Source organism: Muscardinus avellanarius, assembly GCF_963383645.1.
Source record: "Muscardinus avellanarius genome assembly, chromosome: 16".
NCBI classification, from domain to species: domain Eukaryota; kingdom Metazoa; phylum Chordata; class Mammalia; order Rodentia; family Gliridae; genus Muscardinus; species Muscardinus avellanarius.
Genome location: NC_137802.1, coordinates 1,674,337 through 1,701,914, shown reverse-complemented (window position 1 = coordinate 1,701,914; position 27,578 = coordinate 1,674,337). Strand labels below are relative to the sequence as shown.

The 27,578-nt window shown below is 56.9% G+C and overlaps 2 protein-coding genes and 1 pseudogene across 3 annotated transcripts; all 3 read left to right on the top strand.

The window, feature by feature from the left end:
• Nucleotides 1-2,559: 2,559 nt before the first annotated feature.
• Nucleotides 2,560-4,271, top strand: LOC308275052 (complement factor D-like; the record flags this gene model as incomplete). The annotated part of the gene is made up of 5 exons (XM_080713060.1): nucleotides 2,560-2,620; nucleotides 2,899-3,055; nucleotides 3,342-3,486; nucleotides 3,576-3,854; nucleotides 4,110-4,271. 5 exons carry the CDS (start codon nucleotides 2,560-2,562, stop codon nucleotides 4,269-4,271), a joined length of 804 nt encoding a protein of 267 aa, XP_080569186.1.
• A 2,940-nt stretch (nucleotides 4,272-7,211) lies between these two features.
• On the top strand, nucleotides 7,212-22,061 carry LOC308275051 (complement factor D-like; the record flags this gene model as incomplete). The annotated part of the gene is made up of 8 exons (XM_080713059.1): nucleotides 7,212-7,218; nucleotides 7,315-7,366; nucleotides 19,632-19,710; nucleotides 19,911-20,025; nucleotides 20,305-20,461; nucleotides 21,000-21,144; nucleotides 21,232-21,507; nucleotides 21,897-22,061. 8 exons carry the CDS (start codon nucleotides 7,212-7,214, stop codon nucleotides 22,059-22,061), a joined length of 996 nt encoding a protein of 331 aa, XP_080569185.1.
• Nucleotides 22,062-22,600: 539 nt separating this feature from the next.
• Nucleotides 22,601-26,629, top strand: LOC308275050 (complement factor D-like; annotated as a pseudogene). The gene is made up of 6 exons: nucleotides 22,601-22,672; nucleotides 24,644-24,749; nucleotides 25,028-25,184; nucleotides 25,477-25,621; nucleotides 25,693-25,959; nucleotides 26,468-26,629. The product of its transcript is annotated as a complement factor D-like (transcript).
• Nucleotides 26,630-27,578: the final 949 nt, after the last annotated feature.

Genomic DNA, 27,578 nt, shown 5'->3' with positions numbered 1-27,578 from the left:
GCCTTTGTGCGGCGACCCCAGGGGACCTGGCATCTCCACCCGCGTGTCGAGCTACGCGCCCTGGATCCGGAGCGTGCTGGAGGACGGCGCGGGGAACTGAGCAGGAGCCGGCGGGGCCCGGGGGCTGGGGTGGCATCAATAAAAGCGTTCAGTGCAGCGTCCGGAGCCTTTTTTTGGGGGGCGCAGGGGAAATTGGGGATTGAATCCAGAAGGGTCACTATCTCCAAGCTACATCGGCAGCCCCCTCCCCTTTTTTTTGGGTACTGGGATGGAACCCAGGGGGTTTCTACCTCCGAGCTACACCCCCAGCTCGGTTTTTATTATTTTGAAACAGGGTGTCACTGAGTAGCCGAGGCTGTCTGCGAACCGCGATTCTCCTGTCTCGGCCTCCCAAATGCTAGGACTGTAGTCCTATTTTCTTTTTTTTATTTTGTTAAGGTCTTGCTGCGTTCATGAGACTCTCACCACTTGCTGAGACTGGCCTCGAGCCTGTGATCGCCTTGTTTCAGCCCCCAAATAACAGAGCTACAGGCGTGGGCCACCGTGTCCGGCTGGCTGTCCCCAGTCCTCACCGAGACAGGCTGGGGTGAGCCTTGGTCCAGAGCCCAGCTCTGAGCCTGCGGGTGCCGTGCCCGCCTCGGCCGCATGGCGGCGCCCTCGCGCCCCCCAGGAAGCCAGGGGGCCCCCAACATGGCCGTGGTGCCGCTCTGCTCCCAGGCACTGAGGGCCGCTCTGGGCGGACGATGCGGGTCCCTGCGGTGGGCGTGGGGCGGCCTGGGGCCTGCGTTGAGCTCAGCTCGCCCCTGGATACAGGAGGGACGGGGCAGAACCCGGCCAGCCGGTGTCCTGCCTCCCACCAACAGCCGAGCCTGGCCACAAAGGGGTGTTGTTGTTGCTAGGGTTGAACCCAGGGACGCTCTGTCTCTGAGCGACACCCCAGCCCTACTTTATTTGGAAACAAGGTCGAATTTGCCAAGCCTGTCCTCGAACCTGCGACTGCCCACTAGGAGAGGCGGCCTCTGCCACCCGCCGCCCCGGCCAGGGCCGCTCCTCTGCCTGGCACCATCAGAGCCCGCTCTGGCCGGGCGCGGGGTGCACGCTGGTCATCCCAGCACTCGGGAGGCTGAGACCGGAGGATCCGGGTTCGCAACTTAGTGAGACCCTGTTTCCAAATAAAGTATAAAATATGTCTGGAGCCGGGCGTGATGTGGCAGGGATTGTCATCCCAGCATTTGGGAGGCTGAGACTGGAGGATCGCGGTTCGCGGACAGCCTCAGCTACTACTTAGTGAGGCCCTCTGCAACTCAGTGAGACCGTTTCAAATAAGGAATAAAAAATAGGGCAGGGGGTGTAGCTCGGAGGTCAAATGCCCCTGGGTTCCATCCCCAGACCTACAAAAAAAAAAAAAAAAAAAAAAAAAAAAAAAGGCCTGGGAGTGTTAGCCTGGAGGTAGAAAAGTCCCTGGGTTCCATCCTCAGTACCACCAAATAATAATAATAATAATAATAATAATAATAATAATAATAATAATAATAATAAATAAAAATAAATAAATAATAAAAAACACATCGTTAATATTGGATAAATTGCTATAATACTGGATGTGAACCACTAAGCCAAGCATGGGTTGGAGGAATGGGGAGGGAACGAGTGGGGATCGGGTAGGGACTAACTGGGCGATGTGTGCATGTATGTCTACAAAAGTAATTTCTTTATATCATTATGATGTATGAATACAGTGCACCAAAAAAAAAAAAAGAAAAGAAAAGAAACCCAAGGAGACCCTAAACGGAGACCAATGAAAAAAACTGATTATATTCTACTACTCTAAAATATGCTACCTTGCCGGGCGTGGTGGCGCATGCTTGTAATCCCCGTGTTCGGGAGTCGGAGGCAGGAGGATCGCGCAGGTTCAAAGCCAGCCGCACGCGCGCTGGCTTATGAGACCCTGTTTCCAAATAAAAATGTAAAAATAGGTCTGGGAGTGTAGCACGAGGCAGAAGGGTTTCCAGGAACCCCAGTACCACCAAAAATAAATAAATAAATAAATAAATAAATAAATAAATAAATGAATAAATAAATAAATAAATAAATAAATGGTTGTTTATAGCTGCATCTGGTATTGTGAAATTCAGGCTGGAATGATGCTCTGTTTTGGGGGAGGTGGGGATATAGCCTGGGGTGCGCAGACCCCTCCTCGCTTCTTGCCAGCATCGGGGGCTGCCCCCCATTAAAGCTGGCCCTGGCTAGCTCCCCGGAGAGACCCGGTCCCCTTGTGGGACGGCGAGAGGCCGGGGGTCAGGGCCAGACGAGAGGCCCAGGGTGGAGGCTCGTGTCCCGGGCTGGACCCCCCTCTTGCGCCAGCCAGTCTGGAGACTTGGTGCAGGCTGGGCGGGCAGCTTCCCCTTCCCCCAGCTGGGCAGCGGCCAGCGCAGTGGGGCTCCAGGGGTGCCGCCCCCTGCACCCCCATAAAAGGGCCCAGGACAGTGGCCCAGCAGAAGCAGCAGCAGCAGCAGCAGCAGCAGCAGCAGCAGCAGCAGCAGCAGCAGCAGCAGCATGATGGCGGGACCCAGCTTGGCGCGCCTGGTGGCCGCGGTTCTCCTGGGCGCCGCCCTGTGCGGTGAGTGGGTCTGGGGGAGACGGGGCGTCAGCCAGGGTCCCCTCTGCAGACAGCACCCTCCCATCGCCCATCGGTGGCCAGAAGGGGGGGCTCTGGAAGCCAAGGGCATCCACAAACCTGAGCCCTTCAGGGTCTGAAGCTGCAGGGGTCTTAGGTGCAGCCTTGGGGTGCACGCTGGGAATCGCTGCCGCAGCCCCACCCCTGCGCCCTGGCCCTGGGGCGCTCACTCCGGGTGGGGAGGGGGCTCCCCCGGTGCTCGCTCACCCCCCGCCCCGCAGCGGCCCAGCCCGGCGTCGGGACCCTGGACGTTCGGGAGGCGCAGCCGCATGCGCGGCCCTACATGGCGTCGGTGCAGGTGAACGGCACGCACCGCTGCGGCGGCGCCCTGCTGAGCGCGAAGTGGGTGCTGAGCGCCGCGCACTGCCTGGACGGCGGGTGAGTGTCCGTGGGGGGTGGACGGCGGGTGAGTGTCCGTGGGGGGTGGACGGCGGGTGAGTGTCCGTGGGGGGGTGGACGGCGGGTGAGTGTCCGTGGGGGGTGGACGGCGGGTGAGTGTCCGTGGGGGGGTGGACGGCGGGTGAGTGTCCGTGGGGGGTGGACGGCGGGTGAGTGTCCGTGGGGGAGTTGGACGGAGGGTGAGTGTCCGTGGGGGTGTGGGATGGCGGGTGAGTGTCCGTGGGGGTTCGGCGCCCCGGCCCCGACTGACCGCGGACCCCCCCAGCGCCCCCGAGCTGCCGCAGGTGCTGCTGGGCGCGCACTCGCTGTCGGAGCCCGAGCCCTCCAAGCGCCTGTACGACGTGTCCCGCGCCGTGCGCTACCCCTACAGCCGCCCCGGCACCCTGGAGCACGACCTGATCCTGCTGCAGGTGGGCGCGGGCCCGGGGCCGGTTGGGGGTCCCGGGGGTGGGTGGGGGTCCCGGGGTCACAACCCGCCCGCCTGTTGCCCCCTCCGCAGCTGGCGGAGGACGCCGCTCTGGGCCGCGCCGTGCGCCCCCTGCCCTGGCAGCAGGAGGACCGCGAGCTGCCGCCCGGGACGCTCTGCGACGTGTTGGCCTTTGACGTGAGGACCCCCGCCGGCGGTGGTCCCGGCAGCCTGCTGCAGGCGGTGCTGCCCGTGCTTATAAGCACTGGCTGCAACGCGCGCGCCCTGAAAGAGGGCGGCTTAGACGCCATCACCGAGCGCCAGATATGCACAGACCTCCGCCGCCTCGAGAGATGCAGTGGGCGGGCCCTGGTAGGAGGGCCCAGGGAGGGGCGGGGCCGGGAGGAAGGGGCGGCCTGGAGGAGAGGCTGAACTCGGCCCGGGTCCTGCCTGGGAGGCTGTGGGACCCCGAACTAGAGCCCAGAGTGGGCGGGGCCAGCGAGCGGGAGGTGGGCTGAGAATGAGCCCAGGAGGGAGGGCGGGGCCGGCAGGATGGACAGGCGAGGGCGGGGCCTCGGCAGGATGGACAGGCGAGGGCGGGGCCGGCACTCACGAACCCCCCCGCAGGGCGACTCCGGGAGCCCGCTGGTGTGCGGGGGCGTGCTCGAGGGCGTGGTCACGTCGAGGGGGCACTTGTGCAGCGACCCCAGGGGACCTGGCATCTCCACCCGCGTGTCGAGCTACGCGCCCTGGATCCGGAGCGTGCTGGAGGACGGCGCGGGGAACTGAGCAGGAGCCGGCGGGGCCCGGGGGCTGGGGTGGCATCAATAAAAGCGTTCAGTGCAGCGTCCGGAGCCTTTTTTGGGGGGCGCAGGGGAAATTGGGGATTGAATCCAGAAGGGTCACTATCTCCAAGCTACATCTGCAGCCCTCTTTTTCTTGGGGGGGGTACTGGGAATGGAACCCAGGGGCATTCTACCTCCGAGCTACACGCCTAGCTCGGTTTCTATTATTTTGAAACAGGGTCTCACTGAGTAGCTGAGGCTGGCTTTGAACCTGCGATCCTCCTGTCTCAAGCGCGGGGATTACAAGCGCGCGCCACCACCCCTGACTGCAGCCCTATTTTCTTTTATTTTTATTTTGTAACGGTCTTGCTGCGTTCATGACAATCTCACCTACTGCTGAGACTGGACTCGAGCCTGTGATGGTCTTGTTTCAGCCCCCAAATAACAGAGCTACAGGCGTGGGCCACCGTGTCCGGCTGGCTGTCCCAAGTCGTGGTGGCACACACTTGTAATCCTAGTTCTTGGGAGGCTGAGACAGGAGGATCGCGCAGGTTCGAAGCCAGCCTCGGCGACTTAGTGAGGCTCTCGGCAACTGAGTGAGACCCTGTTTCCAAATAAAGTATGAAATAGGCCTGGAGCCGGGCGTGGTGGCGCACGCTTGTCATCCCAGCATTCGGGAGGCTGAGACTGGAGGATCGTGGTTCGTGGACAGCCTCAGCTACTACTTAGTGAGGCCCTCTGCAACTCAGTGAGACTGTTCCAAATGAGGAATAAAAAATAGGGCTGGGAGTGTAGCTCGGACGTCAAATGCCCCTGGGTTCCATCCCCAGACCTGCAAAAAAAAAAAAAAAAAAAAAAAAGGTCTGGGGCGTGTAGCCTGGAGGTAGAAAAGCCCCTGGGTTCCGGGTGGGTGTGGCTCAGAGGTAGACTGGGTTCAATCTGCAGGACCACACAAAATTAAAAAAAGATGGGGATGTTTATAGCTGCACCTGGTATTGTGAAATTCAGGCTGGAAAGACGTCCTGTATGGGGATTCCTCCCCGGGACTTGGGAGGGAGAGACCTGAAATGAAGACTCGGACAGTCGTCTCTTGGACCACTGACAACTTTATTCTCTAGAACTAAGTTTTTATACTTTTTTCCCCTGCACCAAAACCACAACTTCAACAGAAAGAAAAACATCAAAGTACAATCTCAAACACAATGCAGAATGATTGATGTAGAACATACGTCATATGCTTGCAGAATACAATCATGGAGGGAAAATTAAAAAACAAGAAGAAAGCATGAGGCCTGGTTAGAGATTATTAAGAGCATGACTGCTGCCAGTTCCCGCTCTCACCGGTGGGTCGGGGGTGAGATATTCCGGAAAGCCCAGAAGTCACCCAGAGTCTCGGAAAGCTTGACCTTTCGCCAAACTGCCTTAACCTTTTCGGAACCTTTCGTTCCTCAGGTTTCTTCCGTGTCCTCCATCATTTCCCCCCTTTTTATTAAGTTGAACGGCAGCTGCCGTGAGAGCAAGGTTAGAGGCCTATGATCCAGACAAGGCTCTCCAGACCCATCCGAATCCTAAAACTATAAGCATGAAACATAATCCTATAAGCAACAATTGCAATATTCAAGCTGGTGTTTTTATCAAGTTTGATAAAGGATTATTATTTATAATATTGTCCAAAGCATTAAAAAATTTATCATCATATTCAGAGGAAAGTGTATGAGCAAATGTCTCCTTAATTTTTCTTTTTAAGCCATCAATATCCAAAGAGTTGTTACTTGAGATGCTGGCTAAATGCTGACGAATAGAGTTTTACTTATATTTTGTATGGTTGTATTTTAAATTAGTGACACAAAATTGACTAATGTTCCAATGACATCTCAAGGATAATCGATACTGTGTTTTTACTAATTGACTTTTTATCCATTGTAGAGCTTTTCTGAACTCATTGATCTTATCCAAAAACTGTTGATCTATCTTAGCTTGTTATTTTTACAAATATGAGAATGATTATGTTAATTAGTTATACATTTTTTATTTTAGATAGAATTACATAACGCCGTACCTGTAACAGCACCCACAGAGGCAATGGTTATAAATGCTACTATTTATAAAATGATCTATTTAATAATTTTTTTGTTGTTGTTATTGTTCTGGCCCTAAAAGGCCAGCAGCCACAATGTAAGGTCTAGGTGGAGCCAAATTTTCATTGTTTTAAAAAATTATGGGGTTTGTTGCCAGAAAGAAACATTACTTTGATATTTAGATTTAGTAATATTTTAGTATACAATATTCTTATTACAATAAACACTATCATTACGCTCTTCATCACAATCAGTAAAATACCCGTATGGCCCCCAATCTACAAAAGTGAAATTTTTATGAGTAGCAATCTGGGCCAATTTTGCTTTACATGTATTTTAATGTAACAGAGCATAATTTTAATTAATTTTTTTTAAGAAACTGCTTTACATGGCAAATCTAAGGGGGCTAAGAAAGTCATGGTGTAATTACTCATATGATGAGGAGCCATCAAATCAGTAGCATTAAGTAAAAAGAAAAAGCAGCACAAATTTAAGGTGTAATCCAGTCCCATTGTTAACACTGTATCCCCACCATTGGGGAAATATTGGAAGACATAGGTCAATTCCCCCAAAACAAATAGGTAAAGTCTCAAATCCCAATGTGAAGTTTATCAATTCTTCTTCTTTATCTGGGTGGCTCAGTGGCATTTTCTTCCAGGGCCACAGGGTGGCATTATTCCTGAATGGCTGGTGAGCACTAGTGGAGCATTATCTGTCCAGTCAACAAGCTTTAAGTCCAGTATGTGTAGTTGTCATCAGGACAATATGGCAATTATTGCTAAAAAACATCTTGTCCGGTGTTACCGGTCCTCCAGCTTCTTTAACTATAGTCTTCGCCTTCTTACTCAGATTCTTTATTTGTACCCATGTCAGGTAGGGTTTCTTTTCCAATATCTGCGTCCGGTGAAGCTGGAGCCATAAGTTTCTCATCTCTTTTTCTCCACCGGAGTTTTCGTTCGGGGGATCCAGAATTGCTCGCCATTTTCCGTGGAGACAAGAGCATAACCTCTGCCTGGGAAATGTAATTTTCCTGGATTCCATTCATTATTACGGTCCTTAACCCAAACTGCCTGATGTAATAATGGCTTCTTCTTTGTATGAAAATGCTTCTCTGCTCTGGTAATATCAGAAGAATTTTTAAAATTTAAATAGTTTAAAGTATAAAGAGTTGTATATAAAACTTCTCTAGGGTCCATACTGATAAGTTGGGTCCTGCACTCATGTGACTTTGTGTCACATGACCTCTGCAGGGCAAGGGAGGGGCTGAAACCCCCGCGAGAATTGGGCGTTCCCGCAAGTAAACCCTCCTCTCGCGAGATGCATACCTTGAAAAGGAGAGCCTGCGTCCTCAAGCTTCGGACAGGCGCGCGGGCCCCACGGTGCCTCGCCCTGATCCCCGGGAGAGCCGTGCCATTAAAACTTTACATGCCACGTGTACCGGACCTCTCGTGTTTTTCACACTCTGCCGTACGCACATTATTTTTATTTTACTCGCATTAATTTTTTATTTTACTTATCATTTGGTGCCGAACCGGAAGAACTCTTGGGTCCCTCCCCATTTTTTTCTTTTTTTTTTTCTTTTTTCTCTTTTTCTTTTTACTCTCTTTTTGAGCCCCGGACTCTCCGACCCGCCAGCAGCTCGACTGCGAGGTCCCACACCAGCGCTCCGCTTGCAGGCGTTGCTCCCACCACTGCCGCCGCTGCCGCCCCGTGCCTGCCCGGACCGTAAGCCTCCTTCCCCAGCCCCGCGCTCTCCGGGAGAGCCGGCGGCCTTCTTCCCGCCCCGGGCTCTGCTGAGAGCTCGCGGCCATCTTTTCGGCCCCGCGCTCTGCTGAGAGCCGGTGGCCATCTTTCCGGCCCCAAGCTCTGCTGAGAGCCGGTGGCCATCTTTCCGGCCCCAAGCTCTGCTGAGAGCCGGTGGCCATCTTTCTGATCCCGCGCTCTGCTGAGAGCCCGCAGCCATCTTTCCGGCCCTGCGCTCTGCTGAGAGTCTGCGGCCATCTTTCCAGCCCTGCGCTCTGCTGAGAACGGTGGCCATCTTTCCAGCCCTGCGCTCTGCTGAGAGCCGGTGGCCATCTTTTCCCGCCCACGTGCTCTCTTCTGGAGCGCCGGCAGCCATCTTCCACTGCCACCGCGGCCGCAGCCACCACCACCAGGGTGTGAAGGCTCCGCCGGCCGCCAGGCTGCCAGTTCCACCCGCCCGGAGCCAGGCTCCTTGGGTGATGCTGGCACCTGCTCTGTCTGCCGACCGCCTGCATGGACCAGGACCTCTGCCTGCTGCTTGGACCTCCTAAAACCACCATTCCAGCTCGGCGCTCCACCGGGACCTCTGGCCGGTTTGCCCTGCCCGCCCCGAGCCAGGCTCATTGGGCGGCGCAAAGCCGGCTTTGGTGTCCGCCACAGTCACCCGCGCCAGGCATAGCTCTACTCGCTGCTGCTGCTCCATTTCGCCCGCCCAAGCCAGGCTCACTGGCGGTGCTCCTCGGGGCCCAGCCTCAGCGACTGCCGCATGCCTGGAAGCCATTTTGTCTCCACGCCGCAAACCCGGCAAGCCATGCCGCCTGCGTGCCACCGTTTGATCCCGCCTGCACCAGCCGCCAGTGCCGTCCACACCAGCCACCGGCATCCGCGTGCCCCAGCTCCACCGCGCCCCCAGCAGCTTCTCAGAGCTTCTGTCGCAGCCAGCACTGGCTGGCAACACTTCACTCCGGTAAACTGCCTCCTTCCCTTGGTTAGCGGGTTCCGGACTTGGGTCTTCCGGTCCACTGGGACCCCAAAATTCAAGCGCTTGGTGACCCATTGTACCCCGGTCCACTGGGACCACCCTCCGGATGACCAGGTCATCCTCCGGTTTTGAGAAGGGATGAAGACGTTTTTCCCTATCTCTTAACCTCTGTTTCCGAACGATTGAGCAGGGAAGTCAGGGACGCCCATTTCCTGTTCATCGTTTCCGCCCGCAAACCAATTATGGGGAGTCGAATCTTTATACCAGCAGATGCCCTGAGCGCCTGTCTGCCTTGATACGAGTTGGGAAATGGGTTGCGGTGGCCCAGGAATAGTTAGGAACTTTTATAAGTGGTCTGGTATCCCTCCAAATGCTCTCCCCTATCAGCTGCCATTTATTTTCCCGCCAGCTGCCATTTTGTGATGGCGCATAGTTGCTGCCTGGTGATGTCACAGTCGCCATCTTGGCCCGTGCCAGACTGCAATTTTGCTGGGCGGCCCACGTGGGCGCGCCCTAGGTGCTGTGGGAAACGCCGGGCCGGGGCTGGGGCGACACCCTCTGCCCATGGGGAGTCTGTGTTGCCATTCTTGCCAGACACCTGCCCCGGGACGCGCTCTTTGTGAGTATAGGTCTGTCGCAGCTGACAGAACCTTAACATGGCATCTAAGTTTTAATTCCAGAGAGAAACAGGCGGAAATGGAGCGTACACTCCGACTTTGCCAAAAAGCAGATCCCTGGTAGCTGCCCTTCAGCTGGCGGTGGCGGCTCAGCCCCCTGGAGCGCCACCTAGGTGTGGAGGGCTGCAACAACAACTACCTCCAGGAGCCTGCCTGAAGTGGGGTAAAGCCACGCCTACCAATCAGACTGCTCAGCGTGTGGCCAGGAGGGCCACTGGAACAGTGCCCTTGGAAAAGGCCCTTGCCTGTTCAAGCCTCCTCAAGCACACATCACTAAGCTGTCCAGGGTAACCTCCAATTCGCACTGCAGCTATGCACCCACCTGCACCCCCTTCTGGGGGACTGGACTCCCGACTCCTCCCGGCCTGGGGTCCCTGACGACGCCCCTTGACAGCAGGAAGAAGCTAGAGGGTCCAATCGTCATCCTTTATCCCTACCATCAAAAGGCCGGGATGATAAGTTGGGTCCTGCACTCATGTGACTTTGTGTCACATGACCTCTGCAGGGCAAGGGAGGGGCTGAAACCCCCGCGAGAATTGGGTGTTCCTGCGAGTAAACCCTTATCTCGCGAGATGCATACCTTGAAAAGGAGAGCCCGCGTCCTCAAGCTTCGGACAGGCGCGCGGGCCCCATGGTGCCTCGCCCTGATCCCCGGGAGAGCCGTGCCATTAAAACTTTACATGCCACGTGTACCGGACCTCTCTCGTGTTTTTCACACTCCGCCCTACTCACATTATTTTTTATTTTACTCACATTAATTTTTTATTTTACTTATCACATACTCCCCCTCTTTTGTTTAGAGAGAAGTAGCTTAATAGTAGCATTAGCACGTTCAACCAAGGCTTGACCTTGGGGGTTGTAGGGGATGCCAGGAACATGGGAAATATTCCATTTAGTAAGAAACTGTTTAATTGCTTTCGAGGTAAAAGCAGGTCCATCATCTGTTTTTATTTGTAGAGACACTCCCATAACCGCAAAAGTGTTTACTAATGCCAGTCTTGCTGCCTTGGAAGTTTTACTTTTAGTAGGTATTGCCCAGATAAAAGAAGAATAAGGGTCTATAATTATCAAGGCTAAGGAATAAAGAGGTAAAGAAATATGAGTAAAGTTTACCTGCCAGAAATCATTAGGTTTTAGGCCCCTAGGGTTAACACCTGCAGGTTGTTCAGTTAAATGAAAAGGCCGGCATATAGGGCAATTTCGTGTGATTTGTTTTGCTTGAGAAAAAGGAATTTTATATGTTACATATAACCTGTTGGCATTTGAATGAAAAAACGTATGTTTCTCCTGAGGTGAGGAGAAAACTGCTGCCAAAAGGGCACCAGCACCAGCGTTTCCTTGTGTAACGGGCCAGGGAGACTGGAGTGTGATCTAATATGGGTAACATAAAAAGGCTCAGATCGGCGTCTGATTAAACACTGGAGCCTGAGAAAAAGTTGCGTAATAGGTGCAGGGCCATCAGGGATATATGCGGTTTCAATACCAGGAAATAAATTAACTACATAAGCTGAATCAGATACCACGTTTAAAGCACAAGAGCATCTTTCTAACAATGCAATCAGAGCGAACAATTCATTTTTCTGTGTAGATTGATAAGGGGTTGGGAGTTGCAATTTTAAATCAGGACCATAAATGGCAGCCTTATGTTGTTTAGTAGCATCGATATAATAAGTGGGAACTTTAGAAACGGGTTGTGAGACAACAACAGAATTAATAACCCAATCACATCTAGTGAGGAAATTCCAGAACTTTCCTTGAGGATAATGAAAAGTAATATCACCAACAAAATCACCCAAAGCAATTTGTAATGAAGTATAAAGATTAAGAAGACTATGAAAGGTTTCTTTGTTAAACGGCACAGGAATAAACTCAGCATCATATCCAGAAAGAGAAATAATCCTTTTTTTTTTACCTAAAACAATCAACGTAGACACATGTTCAATATAAGGGGTGATTGTTTTTGACCCCTTATGGTGGGTATACACCCATTCTAATGGTTTGTCTTCTTGGACCACAATTCCCGTAGGGGCATTAGGAGTTTTCATGATTAATAATCCTATTTTTCTGCCAGGTTGATATCGTTGAACAAACGCCTCGGAAATCTTTTGTTCTACCAATTTTAGCTCTTGTTTTGTCTGGGCAGGAAGCACCCGTGGACTATTTAAGGAAGGATCCCCTTCTAAGGTGGCAAAAAGATGCCGTAAGGCATAATTTGGAATTCCAAGAGTGGGTCGAACCCAATTAATGTCTCCTAACAGTTTTTGCATATTATTTAAAGTACAATTGGCCGGAATGTTTCTGCGGGCAACTTTGGGTTTTACTGTTTGTCTTTGCACCACATTACCTAAATAGTGATCAGAAGGCATTGTTTGAATTTTTTCCGGGGCAATTCTCAAGCCTTGAGCCTGCAGGGCTCGCACTGTTTTCCTGAGAAGATTAAGCAAGACCTCTTTTTCAGGGTGGGCGATCAAAATATAGTCCATGTAATGGATCATATATGCCCCTGGGTACAGGTCCCTACCGGGCTGTAACGCTGCATCAACATAATACTGACGCAGAGTCCGGAGAGTTCGCCATGCCCTGAGGCAGTACCTTCCATTGTAATCGTTTTGCAGGCTGAATATTATTAAGAGAGGGGAGAGGAGAGGCAAACCTCTGACAGTCTTTAGAACGCAAAGCAATTGAGAAAAAGCAACCCTGTATGTCAATCACAGAAATCTCCCAATCCTGAGGTATCATGGGTGGGGCAGGTATACCTGACTGTAATGCACCCATTGGCTGAAGAGTCTTATTAACATTTCGCAAATCTATTAGCATTTTTTATTTTCCTGTTTTCTTTTTTATTGCAAATATAGGGGAGTGCCAAGGTGACACAGAAGGTTCAATATGTCCACTTTGCGATTGCTCTTGTACAATAACATGCAGAGCCTGTAACTTTTCTTTTGTAAGGGGCCATTGAGGAGTCCGCACAGGCTCATCTGAATACCAAGTCAATGTCATGCTTGTGTTTTCTCAATGGCCCCTATCAAAAATGCTCATTCAGAACTAAGGTGGCTTTTGTTTCTTGTAAAAAAATCTCTGCCCCACAGATTGATAGGCAAATCCGCAATACAAGGCTGGAGCAAAATGTTAGTTCCGTCAGCAGTCTCAATAGGTAAAATTTCTTACGTTGATATACACTATCTTGTGCTCCCAAACCTACTAAAGTAGTAGGGGGGTTTTGTTTAGGCCAACCTTTTGGCCATTCAACTGTTCTTATAATAGATATGTCTGCTCCAGTATCTAGCATGCCTGTGAAAGGCCGCCCCTTAATAGTAATAGTAAGAATAGGTTTATTATTTTTTTGTAAAAAAGCAGTTAACCCTATGATATCAATATTTCTTGACTTTTTCGTCTGTTCTTTATTTTCAGTGTTACACTTAAAATAGGGGAGGATTAACAATTGAGCAAGATATTCTCCTTTCCTTATCTCCACATTATCGGAGACATGGATCAAGATGGAAATTACCCCCGTATAATTCTTATTAATTACACCAGTATGTACCAGAAGGCCCTTCAGAATATTATCACTGAGACCAAGAAGTAACCCCACAGTATTGTTTGGAATAGGGCCCACATATTCAAAATCTATTTTATGAGGATTATTAACAACCAACAGTCGTTGAGAATGAGGGGCTGGTAAATACATAGCAGCACTTCCTTGAGTGACTGTAGCAAGAGCCGTTACATTTTGTAAAGTTACAGGATCGGTCTTGTCCTTAATTGTCATATTTTCCAAAAGTCCTTTTAATTTTTTGAGTTTTTGTTCAGAAAATTGTCCCTCATTTTGTTTGGGGCTGAAATAACACCCCCTTATTACTTTTCCTGATTTTTTTGTAACTCATTTTCATCCTTATCAAATTTAGATTTACATTCACTTTTCCAATGTCTCCCCTTCTTGCATCTAGGACATATCCCGGGGAGTGTTGATTTCTCCCCCTTTGGTCTGTAGTTATTTGTTTGTAAGGGGATTCTACATTTCTTCTTTATATTTCCGGGTCTTCCACAATTAAAACACTTTCGCTTATCTATATCCTGCATTCTCTTGGTTTCGATCACCGCTATTTGTACCTTATGTTTCACTGTTTTTATATTTTGACATGTCTTCATATACTCTAAAACATTCCCGGCCTCTCTAATGGGCCGGATAGCGGCCTGACAGTCTTCATTAGCATTATCAAAAGCTAGTTGCTTGGTTAATATTTCTGACAATTCCGCGTTATTTATGGTTTTCTGAATAGAATCCTGCAGTCTCCCAAGGAAGGAACTCTGCTCTTCAGTGGGTCCTTGTAAAATTTTTGTAAATGGCTCTCCTGTTCCTGTATCAATTTTTTTCCAAGCCAAAATAGCAGCTTCTCGAATCCAATATATATGCTGCGGATGTACATTTTGGATCTGAGCTGCTTGGTCTGACCAAGCCCCAGTTCCAGTGAGTAACCATAAGACAACTGAGCCTGATTCCCTCGAGCCAAGTGATCACGCAGAACTTGCTTTGCCTCCTCACTGAGCCACATTTGCCATTGTGAATATTGCTGTCCTGTCAGGACCATCTCTGCTGCTGTATAGAAATCATAGGGATCGAGACCCCTGGAGAAACCAGGCCCAGAAAGACGCTGGGTTCTGGGCGGGGGTCGCGGGACTCTGGGTCCCGGCCGAACTGCGCGTAGCACGCCAGACCCCTGGAGGTACCAGGCCCAGTAAGATGCTGGGTTCTGGGCGGGGGTCGCGCGCGGGGCACGCCAGCTGGGGCCTGGGTCACGGGACTCTGGGCTCTGGGCTGAACTGCGCGTAGCACGCCAGACCCCTGGAGAAACCGGGCCCAGAACCGAAAAAGATAAAGAAAAATATCGGAGAGGAGGTAAGAAAGCAGTTATGGATGCCAGGACACTGGAGATGCAGACAAAACTTATCTAAATGCACTGGAACTTATGGAAAAATTCGCCATGAAAGAGGACTGCTATTTCTCTATATTGTTAAGAATCTCAGACATCACATATAAGGAGAGAGTTTAGCGGAGACCAAGGAGAAATGCGGTGTTGAAAGAGTTCTCCGTGATGGTGGTGGAGACTTGTATTCAGGAGAAGCAGAAACCGGATCTTACCAACTTTATTTTTTTGGAGAAATTACACCAAATGTCGAATGCTACCATCACGCATGCTTAGGAACACTGGACAACATTCAGAGTGGAAAAAGAGCCTGGGAAGGATTTGAAACGGTGGAGGCAGTGGCAATGCCAGTGGCCAATATTCGGGGGAGGCAGAGATCTGATACATTACACCTGGAACCTTTGAAATAATAACCACAGAGACAGTGATCGGAACCTGCTGAGGGGTTAGGCGGGCGCCGGGGCCAGTGGCCGACATCGGAGTTTGCTGTGAGGCAAGACCACTACTGAGGCCTCCGTGGCCGGGATTGGAACCTGCAGAGGGGTTAGACCGATGCTGAGGCCAGCGAGGCCGGCATTGGAGCCTGCCATGAGGCAAGGCTTGTGCTAGGGCCTCCGAGGTCGGGTCCGGAACTTGCTGAGGGGTTAGGCCGGTGCTGGGGTCAGCGAGGCCGGCATCGGAGCCTGCCGTGAGGCAAGGCCAGTGCTGGGGCCCCCGAGGATGGGACCGGAGCCTGCTGAGGGGTTAGGCCGGTGCTGGTGCCAGCGAGGCCGGCATTGGAGCCTGCCGTGAGGCAAGGCCGGTGCTGGGGCCTCCGAGGCCGGGATCGGAGCGTGCCTTGAGGCAAGGCTGGTACTGGGGCCTCTGAGGCCAGGATAAGAGCCTGCCGAAGGGTTAGGCCGGTGCTGGGGCCAGCGAGGCCAGGATAAGAGCCTGCCGAAGGGTTAGGCCAGTGCTGGGGCCAGCGAGGCCGGCATCGGAGCCTGCTGTGAGGCAAGGCTGGTGCTGGGGCCTCCGAGGCCGGGATTGGAGCCTGCACTGAGGCAAGGCCGGTACTGGGGCCTCGAGGCCAGGATAAGAGCCTGGTGAGGGGTAAGGCCAGTGCTGGGGCCAGCGAGGCCAGCATCGGAGCCTGCCATGAGGCATGACCAGTGCTGGGGCCTCCAAGGCTGGGATCGGAGCCTGCCGCGGGGTTAGGCCGGTGTTGGGGCCAGCGAGGCCGGCATCGGAGACTGCCTCGAGGCAAGGCCGGTACTGGGGCCTCCGAGGCCAGGATAAGAGCCTGCTGAGGGGTTAGGCCGGTGCTGGGGCCAGCGAGGCCAGCATCGGAGCCTGACATGAGGCATGACCAGTGCTGGGGCCTCCGAGGCTGGGATCGGAGCCTGCCGAGGGGTTAGGCCGGTGCTGGGGCCAGTGAGGCCGGCATCGGAGCCTGCCTCGAGGCAAGGCCGGTACTAGGGCCTTGAGGCCAGGATAAGAACCTGCTGAGGGGTTAGGCTGGTGCTGGGGCCAGCGAGGCCGGCATCGGAGCCTGCCTTGAGGCAAGGCCGGTACTGGGGCCTCGAGGCCAGGATAAGAGCCTGCCGAGGGGTTAGGCCCGTGCTGGGGCCAGTGAGGCCGGCATCGGAGCCTGCCGTGAGGCATGACCAGTGCTGGGGTCTCCGAGGCCGGGATCGGAGCCTGCCGAGGGGTTAGGCCGGTGCTGGGGCCAGTGAGGCCGGCATCGGAGCCTGCCGTGAGGCAAGGCCGGTACTGGGGCCTCCGAGACCAGGATAAGAGCCTGCCGAGGGGTTAGGCCCGTGCTGGGGCCAGCGAGGCCGGCATTGGAGCCTGCCGTGAGGCAAGGCCGGTACTGGGGCCCCCAAGGCCGGGATCGGACCCTGCCGAGGGGTTAGGCCGGTGCTGGGGCCAGTGAGGCCGGCATTGGAGCCTTCCTTGAGGCAAGGCCGGTACTGGGGCCTCGAGGCCAGGATAAGAGCCTGCCGAGGGGTTAGGCCAGTGCTGGGGCCAGCGAGGCTGGCATCGGAGCCTGCCGTGAGGCATGACCAGTGCTGGGGCCTCCGAGGCCGGATCGGAGCCTGCCGAGGGGTTAGGCCGGTGCTGGGGCCAGTGAGGCCGGCATCGGAGCCTGCCTTGAGGCAAGGCCGGTACTGGGGCCTCGAGGCCAGGATAAGAGCCTGTTGAGGGGTTAGGCCGGTGCTGGGGCCAGCGAGGCCGGCATAGGAGCCTGCCATGAGACATGGCCAGTGCTGGGGCCTCAAAGGCCAGGATCGGAACCTGCCGAGGGGTTAGGCCGGTGCTGGGGCCAGTGAGGCCGGCATCGGAGCCTTCCTTGAGGCAAGGCCGGTACTGGGGCCTCGAGGCCAGGATAAGAGCCTGCCGAGGGGTTAGGCCGGTGCTGGGGCCAGCGAGGCCGGCATCGGAGCCTGCCGTGAGGCATGACCAGTGCTGGGGCCTCCGAGGCCGGGATCGGAGCCTGCCGAGGGGTTAGGCCCGTGCTGGGGCCAGTGAGGCCGGCATCGGAGCCTACCTTGAGGCAAGGCCGGTACTGGGGCCTCGAGGCCAGGATAAGAGCCTGGTGAGGGGTTAGGCCGGTGCTGCAGCCAGGGAGGCCGGCATAGGAGCCTGCCATGAGACATGGCCAGTGCTGGGGCCTCCTAACCCGGGAACGGAACCTGCCGAGGGATTAGCCCGGTGCTGGGGCCAACGAGGCCCGCATTGGAGCCTGCTGTGAGGCTAGGCCGGTGCTGGGGCCTCCAAGGCCGGAATTGGAATCCTGCCAAGGGGTTAGACCGGTGCAGGGGCCAATGGCCAGCATTGGAGCCTGGCGTGAGGCAAGTTCACTCCTGCGGCCTCCAAGGCCAGGACCAAAGCCAGCTTAAGGGTTAGGCCGGTGCAGGGGCCAGCGAGACCAGAACTGGGGCCTCCCATGAGGCAAGGCCGCTGCTTGAGCCAGCGAGGTCTGGATCAGTCCACTGAGTAGCCAGGCCACTACTGGGACCATCAAGAGTGGGATCGGTACTTGCAACGCAGCATGCACAGAGAAATATCGCAGAAAATATAAATCAGACGCTTCTCTTAATCAGCAATAACCAGGAGGAAAAGGGCAACAGGAAGAGGTTGAGCTATAGAAAGGGCCCTATAGTGAAGCAACTAATGTGACCAATCAGAGGGTATGTAATACTGGAGGACGGAGCCTCTTTAAAACGCAGGAGGTACGTAAACAAATGTATCAAAGTAAATCACCAAAGAAGCGTGGGATGGAGGGGGGGATGGAATGGGAGGGGGGCTGGAGGAGGGCTAATTGGATGATGTGTGCTTGTATATCCTCTCAAGTCTTGTACTCCAATGTGATTGATATATGACTACAATGCACCAATTTAAAAAATAAATTAATAAAAAAATTGCAAAAAAAAAAAAAAAGAAATCATAGGGATCCAGTTCTCTGCCCAAGAGCACAAGAATTCAACACAGTAATTAGAAACAGGTCCACAAAGCATGCGTGCCTTTTTGAAAGGAGAAATAGTATCAAATTCAAGCCCTCTCCATTCAATTTGCTGCCACGGACCAGGGTTAAAAGTGACAGGGAAGGTAAAAGCTAAATGAGCAGGGTAGTCTCGAGGTCTGAGAGACATAGATTTAGGCGAGACTGGATTCGTTCTGTGCTCTAAAAGATTTATGCTTTCTGCCACAGGGGCCGAAGGGGGGGCGGGCGTGGGCGCCAAGACGCTCGCTCCGACTTCTTTTCCTGGGCTTTCGGAGGCAAACATTTTGTCCTTTTGTTTTGTGGCTCGATCTAAATCTTCCTTCGACAACTCATATATTTGAAGCGATTTTTCAGTTTCACTCTCTGTGTCTAAAGCCTTGCCGTCAGTTTGTTGAATGGTCATTTTAATTAAAGACTAAGTGACCCGCCACTGAGGGAGGATTTTCTCCCCTTGCCAATAGGCTGTCATAATATTTTTTTCGAACTCTGTCCCATATTTCTTCATCTAAAGTTCCTTCATCAGGAAGCCAAGGATTATATTCTGCGGCTAAATCATAACAATTTTGCAACTCTTCTTGTGATACCTTTATCTTACATTGCTTTAAAAGATAATGTGCTAATTTTGTAAAAGGATCCTTACTTACTTGATTTCCCATAGCTGCTTACCTCTTTCTGCAGCGGCCTCCTCCCTCTTCTCTTTGGGGCTCCTTCAAGTCCCTGTTTGCGGGCGCCACATGTGGGGATTCTTCCCCGGGACTTGGGAGGGAGAGACCTGAAATGAAGACATGGACAGTCGTCTCTTGGACCACTGACAACTTTATTCTCTAGAACTAAGTTTTTATACTTTTTCCCCTGCACCAAAACCACAACTTCAACAGAAAGAAAAACATCAAAGTACAATCTCAAACACAATGCAGAATGATTGATGTAAGACATACATCATATGCTTGCGGAATACAATCATGGAGGGAAATTTTTTTTTTGGGGGGGGTCTGGGGATGGAACCCAGAGGCATTTGAACTCCGAGCTACACCCCCTGCCCAATTTTTTATTCTTTATTCTTGAAACAGGGTCTCACTAAGTTGCAAAAGGCCTCACTAAGTAGCTGAGGCTGTCCGCGAACCGCGATCCTCCGGTCTCAGCCTCCCGAATGCTGGGATTACAAGCGTGCGCCACCACGCCGGGCTTGGAGGGAAAATTAAAAAACAAGAAGAAACCAAGAGGCCTGGTTAAAGATTATTAAGAGCATGATTGCAGCCAGTTCTCGCTCTCACCGGTGGGTCGGGGGTGAGAAATTCCAGAAAGACCAGAAGTCACCCAGAGTCTCGGAAAGCTTGACCTTTCGCCAAACTGCCTTAACTCCTTTAGAACCTTTCGTTCCTCAGGTTTCTTCCGTGTCCTCCATCACCCTGTTGTGGGGGGAGATGGGGATATAGCCTGGGGGGCGCAGGCCCCTCTCCGCTTCTTCCCAGCACCGGGGGCTGCCCCCCATTAAAGCTGGCCCTGGCTAGCTCCCCGGAGAGACCCGGTCCCCTTGTGGGACAGCGAGAGGTGGGGTGTGGGGTGGCTGGGGGGGGGCGCAGCCAGAGGAGAGGCCCAGGGAGGAGGCACGTGGCCGGGGCGGGACCCCTCTTGCGCCAGCCTGGCTGGAGACTTGGTGCAGGCTGGGCGGGCAGCTTCCCCTTCCCCCAGCTGGGCAGCGGCCAGCGCAGTGGGCTCCAGGGGTGCCGCCCCCTGCACCCCCATAAAAGGGCCCGGGCCGGTGGCCCAGCAGCAGCAGCAGCAGCAGCAGCAGCAGCAGCATGATGGCAGGACCCAACTTGGCGCGCCTGGTGGCCGCGGTTCTCCTGGGCGCCGCCCTGTGCGGTGAGTGGGTCTGGGGGAGACGGGGCGTCAGCCAGGGTCCCCTCTGCAGACAGGACCCTCCCAACGCCCATCGGTGGCCAGGAAGGGGGGGCTCTGGAAGCCAAGGGCATCCACAAACCTGAGCCCTTCAGGGTCTGAAGCTGCAGGGGTCTTAGGTGCAGCCTTGGGGTGCACGCTGGGAATCGCTGCCGCAGCCCCACCCCTGCACCCTGGCCCTGGGGCGCTCACTCCGGGTGGGGAGGGGGCTCCCCCGGTGCTCGCTCACCCCCCGCCCCGCAGCGGCCCAGCCCGGCGTCGGGACCCTGGACGTTCGGGAGGCGCAGCCGCACGCGCGGCCCTACATGGCGTCGGTGCAGGTGAACGGCACGCACCGCTGCGGCGGCGCCCTGCTGAGCGCGAAGTGGGTGCTGAGCGCCGCGCACTGCCTGGAGGAGGGGTGAGTGTCCGTGGGGGGTGGACGGCGGGTGAGTGTCCGTGGGGGGCTGGACGGCGGGTGAGTGTCCGTGGGGGGTGGACGGCGGGTGAGTGTCCGTGGGGGGGTGGATGGCGGGTGAGTGTCCGTGGGGGGGTCGTCGGATGAGTGTCCGTGGGGGGGTGGACGGAGGGTGAGTGTCCGTGGGGGGTGGACGGCGGATGAGTGTCTGTGGGGGGGTTGACGGCAGGTGAGTGTCCGTGGGGGGTGGACGGCGGGTGAGTGTCCGTGGGGGGGTCGTCGGATGAGTGTCCGTGGGGGGGTGGACGGCGGGTGAGTGTTTGTTGGGGGGTGGACGGCGGGTGAGTGTCCGTGGGGGGGTGGACGGCGGGTGAGTGTCCGTGGGGGAGTGGACGGCGGGTGAGTGTCCGTGGGGGGCTGGACGGCGGGTGAGTGTCCGTGGGGTAGTGGACGGCGGGTGAGTGTCCGTGGGGGGCTGGACGGCGGGTGAGTGTCCGTGGGGGGGTCGGCCCCCGGCCCGGCTGACCGCGGACCCCCCCAGCGCCCCCGAGCTGCCGCAGGTGCTGCTGGGCGCGCACTCGCTGTCGGAGCCCGAGCCCTCCACTCGCCTGTACGACGTGTCCCGCGCCGTGCGCCACCCCTACAGCCGCCCCGGCTCCCTGGAGAACGACCTGATCCTGCTGCAGGTGGGCGCGGGCCCGGGGCCGGGTAGGGTCCGGAGGCCGGGTGGGGGTCCGGGGTCCCGCCACGCCCGCCTGACGCCCCCTCTGCAGCTGGCGGAGGAGGCCGCGCTGGGCCGCGCCGTGCGCCCCCTGCCCTGGCAGCAGGAGGACCGCGAGCTGCCGCCCGGGACGCGCTGCGACGTGGCGGGCTGGGGCGTGGGGACCCCCGCCGAGAGCGACTCCGTCCCTCTGCTGGAGGAGGTGCTGCCCTTGCTCGACTTCGCCACCTGCAACCTGCGCGCCCTTTACGGCGGCGTCGTCGGCCGCGACGGCCGCGTCACCGAGCGCCTGATATGCACGGAGCTCCGCCGCCTCGAAGGCTGCAGGGTGCGGGCCCAGGGAGGGGCGGGGCCGGAGGGGCGGGGCCAGAGGAGAGGCCCAGAAAGAGGCGGAGCCACAGGAGAGGCTCCAGGGAGAGGGGCGAGGCCGGGGAGGGGCAGGCCAGAGAGGCTCCAGGGAAGGGGAAGGAGACGGAGGGGCGGGGCCGGGAGGGAGGGGCAGCCTGGAGGAGAGGCAGAACTCGGCCCGGGGTCCTGGCGGGGTGGCTGTGGGACCCCGGGCTGGAGCCCGGAGTGGGCGGGGCCAGCGAGCAGGAGGAGGGGGCTGAGAATGAGCCCAGGAGGGAGGGAGGAGCCCGGCAGGATGGACAGGCCGAGGGCGGGGCCCGAGCGAGATGACAGGCTGGGCGGGGCCGGCACTCACGAACCCCCCCGCAGGGCGACTCCGGGAGCCCGCTGGTGTGCGGGGGCGTGCTCGAGGGCGTGGGCACCTCGGGCCGGCGGCGCGTGTGCGGCGACCCCAGGGGACCTGGCATCTACACCCGCGTGTCGAGCTACGCGCCCTGGATCCGGAGCGTGCTGGAGGACGGCGCGGGGAACTGAGCAGGAGCCGGCGGGGCCCGGGGGCTGGGGTGGCATCAATAAAAGCGTTCAGAGCAGCGTCCGGAGCCTTTTTGGGGGGGGGCGCAGGGGAAATTGGGGATTGAATCCAGAAGGGTCACTATCTCCACTATCTGCAGCCCCCCCCCTTTTTTTGGGTACTGGGATGGAACCCAGGGGCATTCTACCTCCGAGCTAAACCCCCAGCTCGGTTTTTATTATTTTGAAACAGGGTGTCACTGAGTAGCCGAGGCTGTCTGCGAACCGCGATTCTCCTGTCTCGGCCTCCAAATGCTAGGACTGTAGTCCTATTTTCTTTTTTTTATTTTGTTAAGGTCTTGCTGCGTTCATGAGACTCTCACCTCTTGCTGAGACTGGCCTCGAGCCTGTGATCGCCTTGTTTCAGCCCCCAAATAACAGAGCTACAGGCGTGGGCCACCGTGTCCGGCTGGCTGTCCCCAGTCCTCACCGAGACAGGCTGGTGTGAGCCTTGGTCCAGAGCCCAGCTCTGAGCCTGCGGGTGCCGTGCCCGCCTCGGCCGCATGGCGGCGCCTTCGCGCCCCCCAGGAAGCCAGGGGGCCCCCAACATGGCCGTGGTGCCGCTCTGCTCCCAGGCACTGAGGGCCGCTCTGGGCGGAGGATGCGGGTCCCTGCGGTGGGCGTGGGGCGGCCTGGGGCCTGCGTTGAGCTCAGCTCGCCCCTGGATACAGGAGGGACGGGGCAGAACCCGGCCAGCCGGTGTCCTGCCTCCCACCAAGAGCCGAGCCTGGCCACAAAGGGGTGTTGTTGTTGCTAGGGTTGAACCCAGGGACGCTCTGTCTCTGAGCGACACCCCAGCCCTACTTTATTTGGAAACAAGGTCGAATTTGCCAAGCCTGTCCTCGAACATGCGACTGTACACTAGGAGAGGCGGCCTCTGCCACCCGCCGCCCCGGCCAGGGCCGCTCCTCCGCCTGGCACCATCAAAGCCCGCTCTGGCGGGGCGCGGGGCGCACGCTGGTCATCCCAGCACTCGGGAGGCTGAGACCGGAGGATTGGGGTTCGCGGCCAGCCTCAGCTACTTAGCGACGCCCTTTGCAACTCTGGGAGACCCTGTTTCAGAATAAAAAATAAACCACAGGGCTGGGGGTGCAGCTCGGAGGTAGAATGCCCCTGGGTTCCATCCCGGCACCACACAAAAAAAGTAAATAAAAAAATTAAAATAAGCTGGGCGTGGTGGCACACACTTGTAATCCTAGTTCTTGGGAGGCTAAAACCAGAGGATCACAGAGGTTTGAAGCCAGCCTCGGCGACTTAGTGAGGCTCTCGGCTACTTAGTGAGACCCTGTTTCTAAATAAAGTATAAAATAGGCCTGGAGCCGGGCGTGGTGGCGCACGCTTGTCATCCCAGCATTCGGGAGGCTGAGACTGGAGGATCGCAGTTCGTGGACAGCCTCAGCTACTACTTAGTGAGGCCTCTGCAACTCAGTGAGACCGTTTCAAATAAGGAATAAAAAATAGGGCAGGGGGTGTAGCTTGGAGGTCAAATGCCCCTGGGTTCCATCCCCAGACCCCCCCCCCCAAAAAAAAGGCTTGGGAGTGTTAGCCTGGAGGTAGAAAAGCCCCTGGGTTCCATCCCCAGTACCACCAATAATATTAATAATAACAATAATAATAATAATAAATAAAAATAAAAATAAAAAAATAATAAATAAATAAATAAACATCGTTAATATTGGATAAATTGCTATAATACTAGATGTGAACCACTAAGCCAAGCATGGGAAGGAGGGATGGGGAGGGAACGAGTGGGGATCGGGTAGGGGCTAACTGTGCGATGTGTGCATGTATGTCTACAAAAGTAATTTCTTTATATCATTATGTTGTATGAATACAGTGCACCAAAAAAAAAAAAAGAAAAAGAAAAAGAAAAGAAACCCAAGGAGACCCTAAACGGAGACCAATGAAAAAAAACTGATTATATTCTACTACTCTAAAATATGCTACCTTGCCGGGCGTGGTGGCGCACGCTTGTAATCCTGGTGCTCGGGAGTGGGAGGCAGGAGGACCGCGCAGGTTGGAAGCCAGCCGCGCGCGCTGGCTTAGGAGACCCTGTTTCCAAATAAAAATGTAAAAATAGGTCTGGGAGTGTAGCCCGAGGCAGAAGGGTTTCCAGGAACCCCAGTAACACCAAAAATAAATAAATAAATAGATAAATAAATAAATAAATGGTTGTTTATAGCTGCGTCTGGTATTGTGAAATTCAGGCTGGAGTGATGCTCTGTTTTGGGGGGAGGTGGGGATATAGCCTGGGGTGCGCAGACCCCTCCTCGCTTCTTGCCAGCACCGGGGGCTGCCCCCCATTAAAGCTGGCCCTGGCTAGCTCCCCGGAGAGACCCAGTCCCCTTGTGGGACCGCGAGAGGCCAGGGGTCGGGGCCAGACGAGAGGCCCAGGGTGGAGGCTCATGGCCCGGGCGGGACCCCTCTTGCGCCAGCCTGTCAGGAGACTTGGTGAAGGCTGGGCGGGCAGCTTCCCCTTCCCCCAGCTGGGCAGCCGCCAGCGCAGTGGGGCTCCAGGGGTGCCGCCCCCTGCACCCCCATAAAAGGGACCGGGCCAGTGGCCCGGCAGCAACAGCAGCAGCAGCAGCATGATGGCGGGATCCAGCTTGGCGCGCCTGGTGGCCGCGGTTCTCCTGGGCGCCGCCCTGTGCGGTGAGTGGGTCTGGGGGAGACGGGGCGTCAGCCAGGGTCCCCTCTGCAGACAGCACCCTCCCAACGCCCATCGGTGGCCAGAAGGGGGGGCTCTGGAAGCCAAGGGCATCCACAAACCTGAGCCCTTCAGGGTCTGAAGCTGCAGGGGTCTTAGGTGCAACCTTGGGGTGCACGCTGGGAGTCGTTGCCGCAGCCCCACCCCTGCGCCCTGGCCCTGGGGCGCTCACTCCGGGTGGGGAGGGGGCTCCCCCGGTGCTCGCTCACCCCCCGCCCCGCAGCGGCCCAGCCCGGCGTCGGGACCCTGGACGTTCCGGAGGCCCAGCCGCACGCGCGGCCCTACATGGCGTCGGTGCAGGTGAACGGCACGCACCGCTGCGGCGGCGCCCTGCTGAGCGCGAAGTGGGTGCTGAGCGCCGCGCACTGCCTGGACGGCGGGTGAGTGTCCGTGGGGGACTGGACGGCGGGTGAGTGTCCGTGGGGGGGTGGACGGAGGGTGAGTGTCCGTGGGGGGTGGACGGGGGTGAGTGTCCGTGGGGGGGGTGGACGGCGGGTGAGTGTCCGTGGGTGGGTGGACGGCGGGTGAGTGTCCATGGAGGGAGTGGACGGCGGGTGAGTGTCCGTGGGGGGGTGGGACGACGTGTGAGTGTCCGTGGGGGGGGTTGGACGGTGGATGAGTGTCCGTGGGGGGGTCGGCGGCCCGGCCCCGGCTGACCGCGGACCCCCCCAGCGCCCCCGAGCTGCCGCAGGTGCTGCTGGGCGCGCACTCGCTGTCGGAGCCCGAGCCCTCCACGCGCCTGTAAGACCTGTCCCGCGCCGTGCGCCACCCCGACAGCCGCCCGGACTCCCTGGAGCACGACCTGCTCCTGCTGCAGGTGGGCGCAGGCCCGGGGCCGGGTGGGGGTCCCGGGGTCCCGCCCCATCCCGCCTGACGCCCCCTCCGCAGCTGGCGGAGGAGGCCGCGCTGGGCCGCGCCGTGCGCCCCCTGCCCTGGCAGCAGGAGTTCCGCCAGCTGCCGCCCGGAACGCGCTGCGACGTGGCGGGCTGGATCGTGGGGACCCCCGCCGGCGGTGGTCCCGGCAGCCTGCTGCAGGCGCTGCTGCCCTCGCTTGTCCTCTCCACCTGCAACGCGCGCGCCCTGAACGTGGGCGGCTTAGACGCCATCACCGAGCGCCAGATATGCACAGACCTCCGCCGCCTGGACAGATGCAGGGTGCGGGCCCAGGGAGGGGCGGGGCCAAAGAAGGGCGGAGCCAAATGAGAGGCCCCAGGGAGGGGCGGGGCCAGAGGACAGGCCCTGGGAGGAGGGGCGGGGACCTAGCGGGGCGGAGCCAGAAGAGAGGCCCCGGGGGAAGGGATCCGGCCAGGGAGGGGCGGACCCAGGAGAGAAGACCCAGGGAGGGGAGGGGACGGAGGGGGGGACCAGAGGAGAGTCCCTAGGGAAGGGCGGGCCAAAAGGGAATCCGCAGGGAGGGGAGAAAAGGGCGGGGCCAGAGGAGAGGCCACAGGGAGAGGGCGGGGCCATAGAGGGGCGGGACCCGAGGACAGGCTCAGGGAGGGGCGGGGGCAGAGGGGAGGCCCCAGGGAAAGGGAGGAAGACGGAGGGGCGGGGCAGCCTGAAGGAGAGGCGGAACTCGGGCCGGGGTCCTGGCGGAGAGGCTGTGGGACCCCGGGCAGGAGCCGGGGGTGGGCGGGGCCGGCACTCACGAACCCCCCCGCAGGGCGACTCGGGGAGCCCGCTGGTGTGCGGCGGCGTGCTCGAGGGCGTGTTCTCCTCGAGCGGGCCTTTGTGCGGCGACCCCAGCGGACCTGGCATCTCCACCCGCGTGTCGAGCTACGCGCCCTGGATCCGGAGCGTGCTGGAGGACGGCGCGGGGAACTGAGCAGGAGCCGGCGGGGCCCGGGGGATGGGGTGGCATCAATAAAAGCGTTCAGTGCAGCGTCCGGAGCCTTTTTTGGGGGGGCGCAGGGGAAATTGGGGATTGAATCCAGAAGGGTCACTATCTCCAAGCTACATCTGCAGCCCCCCCCCCTTTTTTTGGGTACTGGGATGGAACCCAGGGGGTTTCTACCTCCGAGCTACACCCCCAGCTCGGTTTTTATTATTTTGAAACAGGGTGTCACTGAGTAGCCGAGGCTGTCTGCGAACCGCGATTCTCCTGTCTCGGCCTCCCAAATGCTAGGACTGTAGTCCTATTTTCTTTTTTTTATTTTGTTAAGGTCTTGCTGCGTTCATGAGACTCTCACCACTTGCTGAGACTGGCCTCGAGCCTGTGATCGCCTTGTTTCAGCCCCCAAATAACAGAGCTACAGGCGTGGGCCACCGTGTCCGGCTGGCTGTCCCCAGTCCTCACCGAGACAGACTGGGGTGAGCCTTGGTCCAGAGCCCAGCTCTGAGCCTGCGGGTGCCGTGCCCGCCTCGGCCGCACGGCGGCGCCCTCGCGCCCCCCAGGAAGCCAGGGGGCCCCCAACATGGCCGTGGTGCCGCTCTGCTCCCAGGCACTGAGGGCCGCTCTGGGCGGACGATGCGGGTCCCTGCGGTGGGCGTGGGGCGGCCTGGGGCCTGCGTTGAGCTCAGCTCGCCCCTGGATACAGGAGGGACGGGGCAGAACCCGGCCAGCCGGTGTCCTGCCTCCCACCAACAGCCGAGCCTGGCCACAAAGGGGTGTTGTTGTTGCTAGGGTTGAACCCAGGGACGCTCTGTCTCTGAGCGACACCCCAGCCCTACTTTATTTGGAAACAAGGTCGAATTTGCCAAGCCTGTCCTCGAACCTGCGACTGCCCACTAGGAGAGGCGGCCTCTGCCACCCGCCGCCCCGCCCAGGGCCGCTC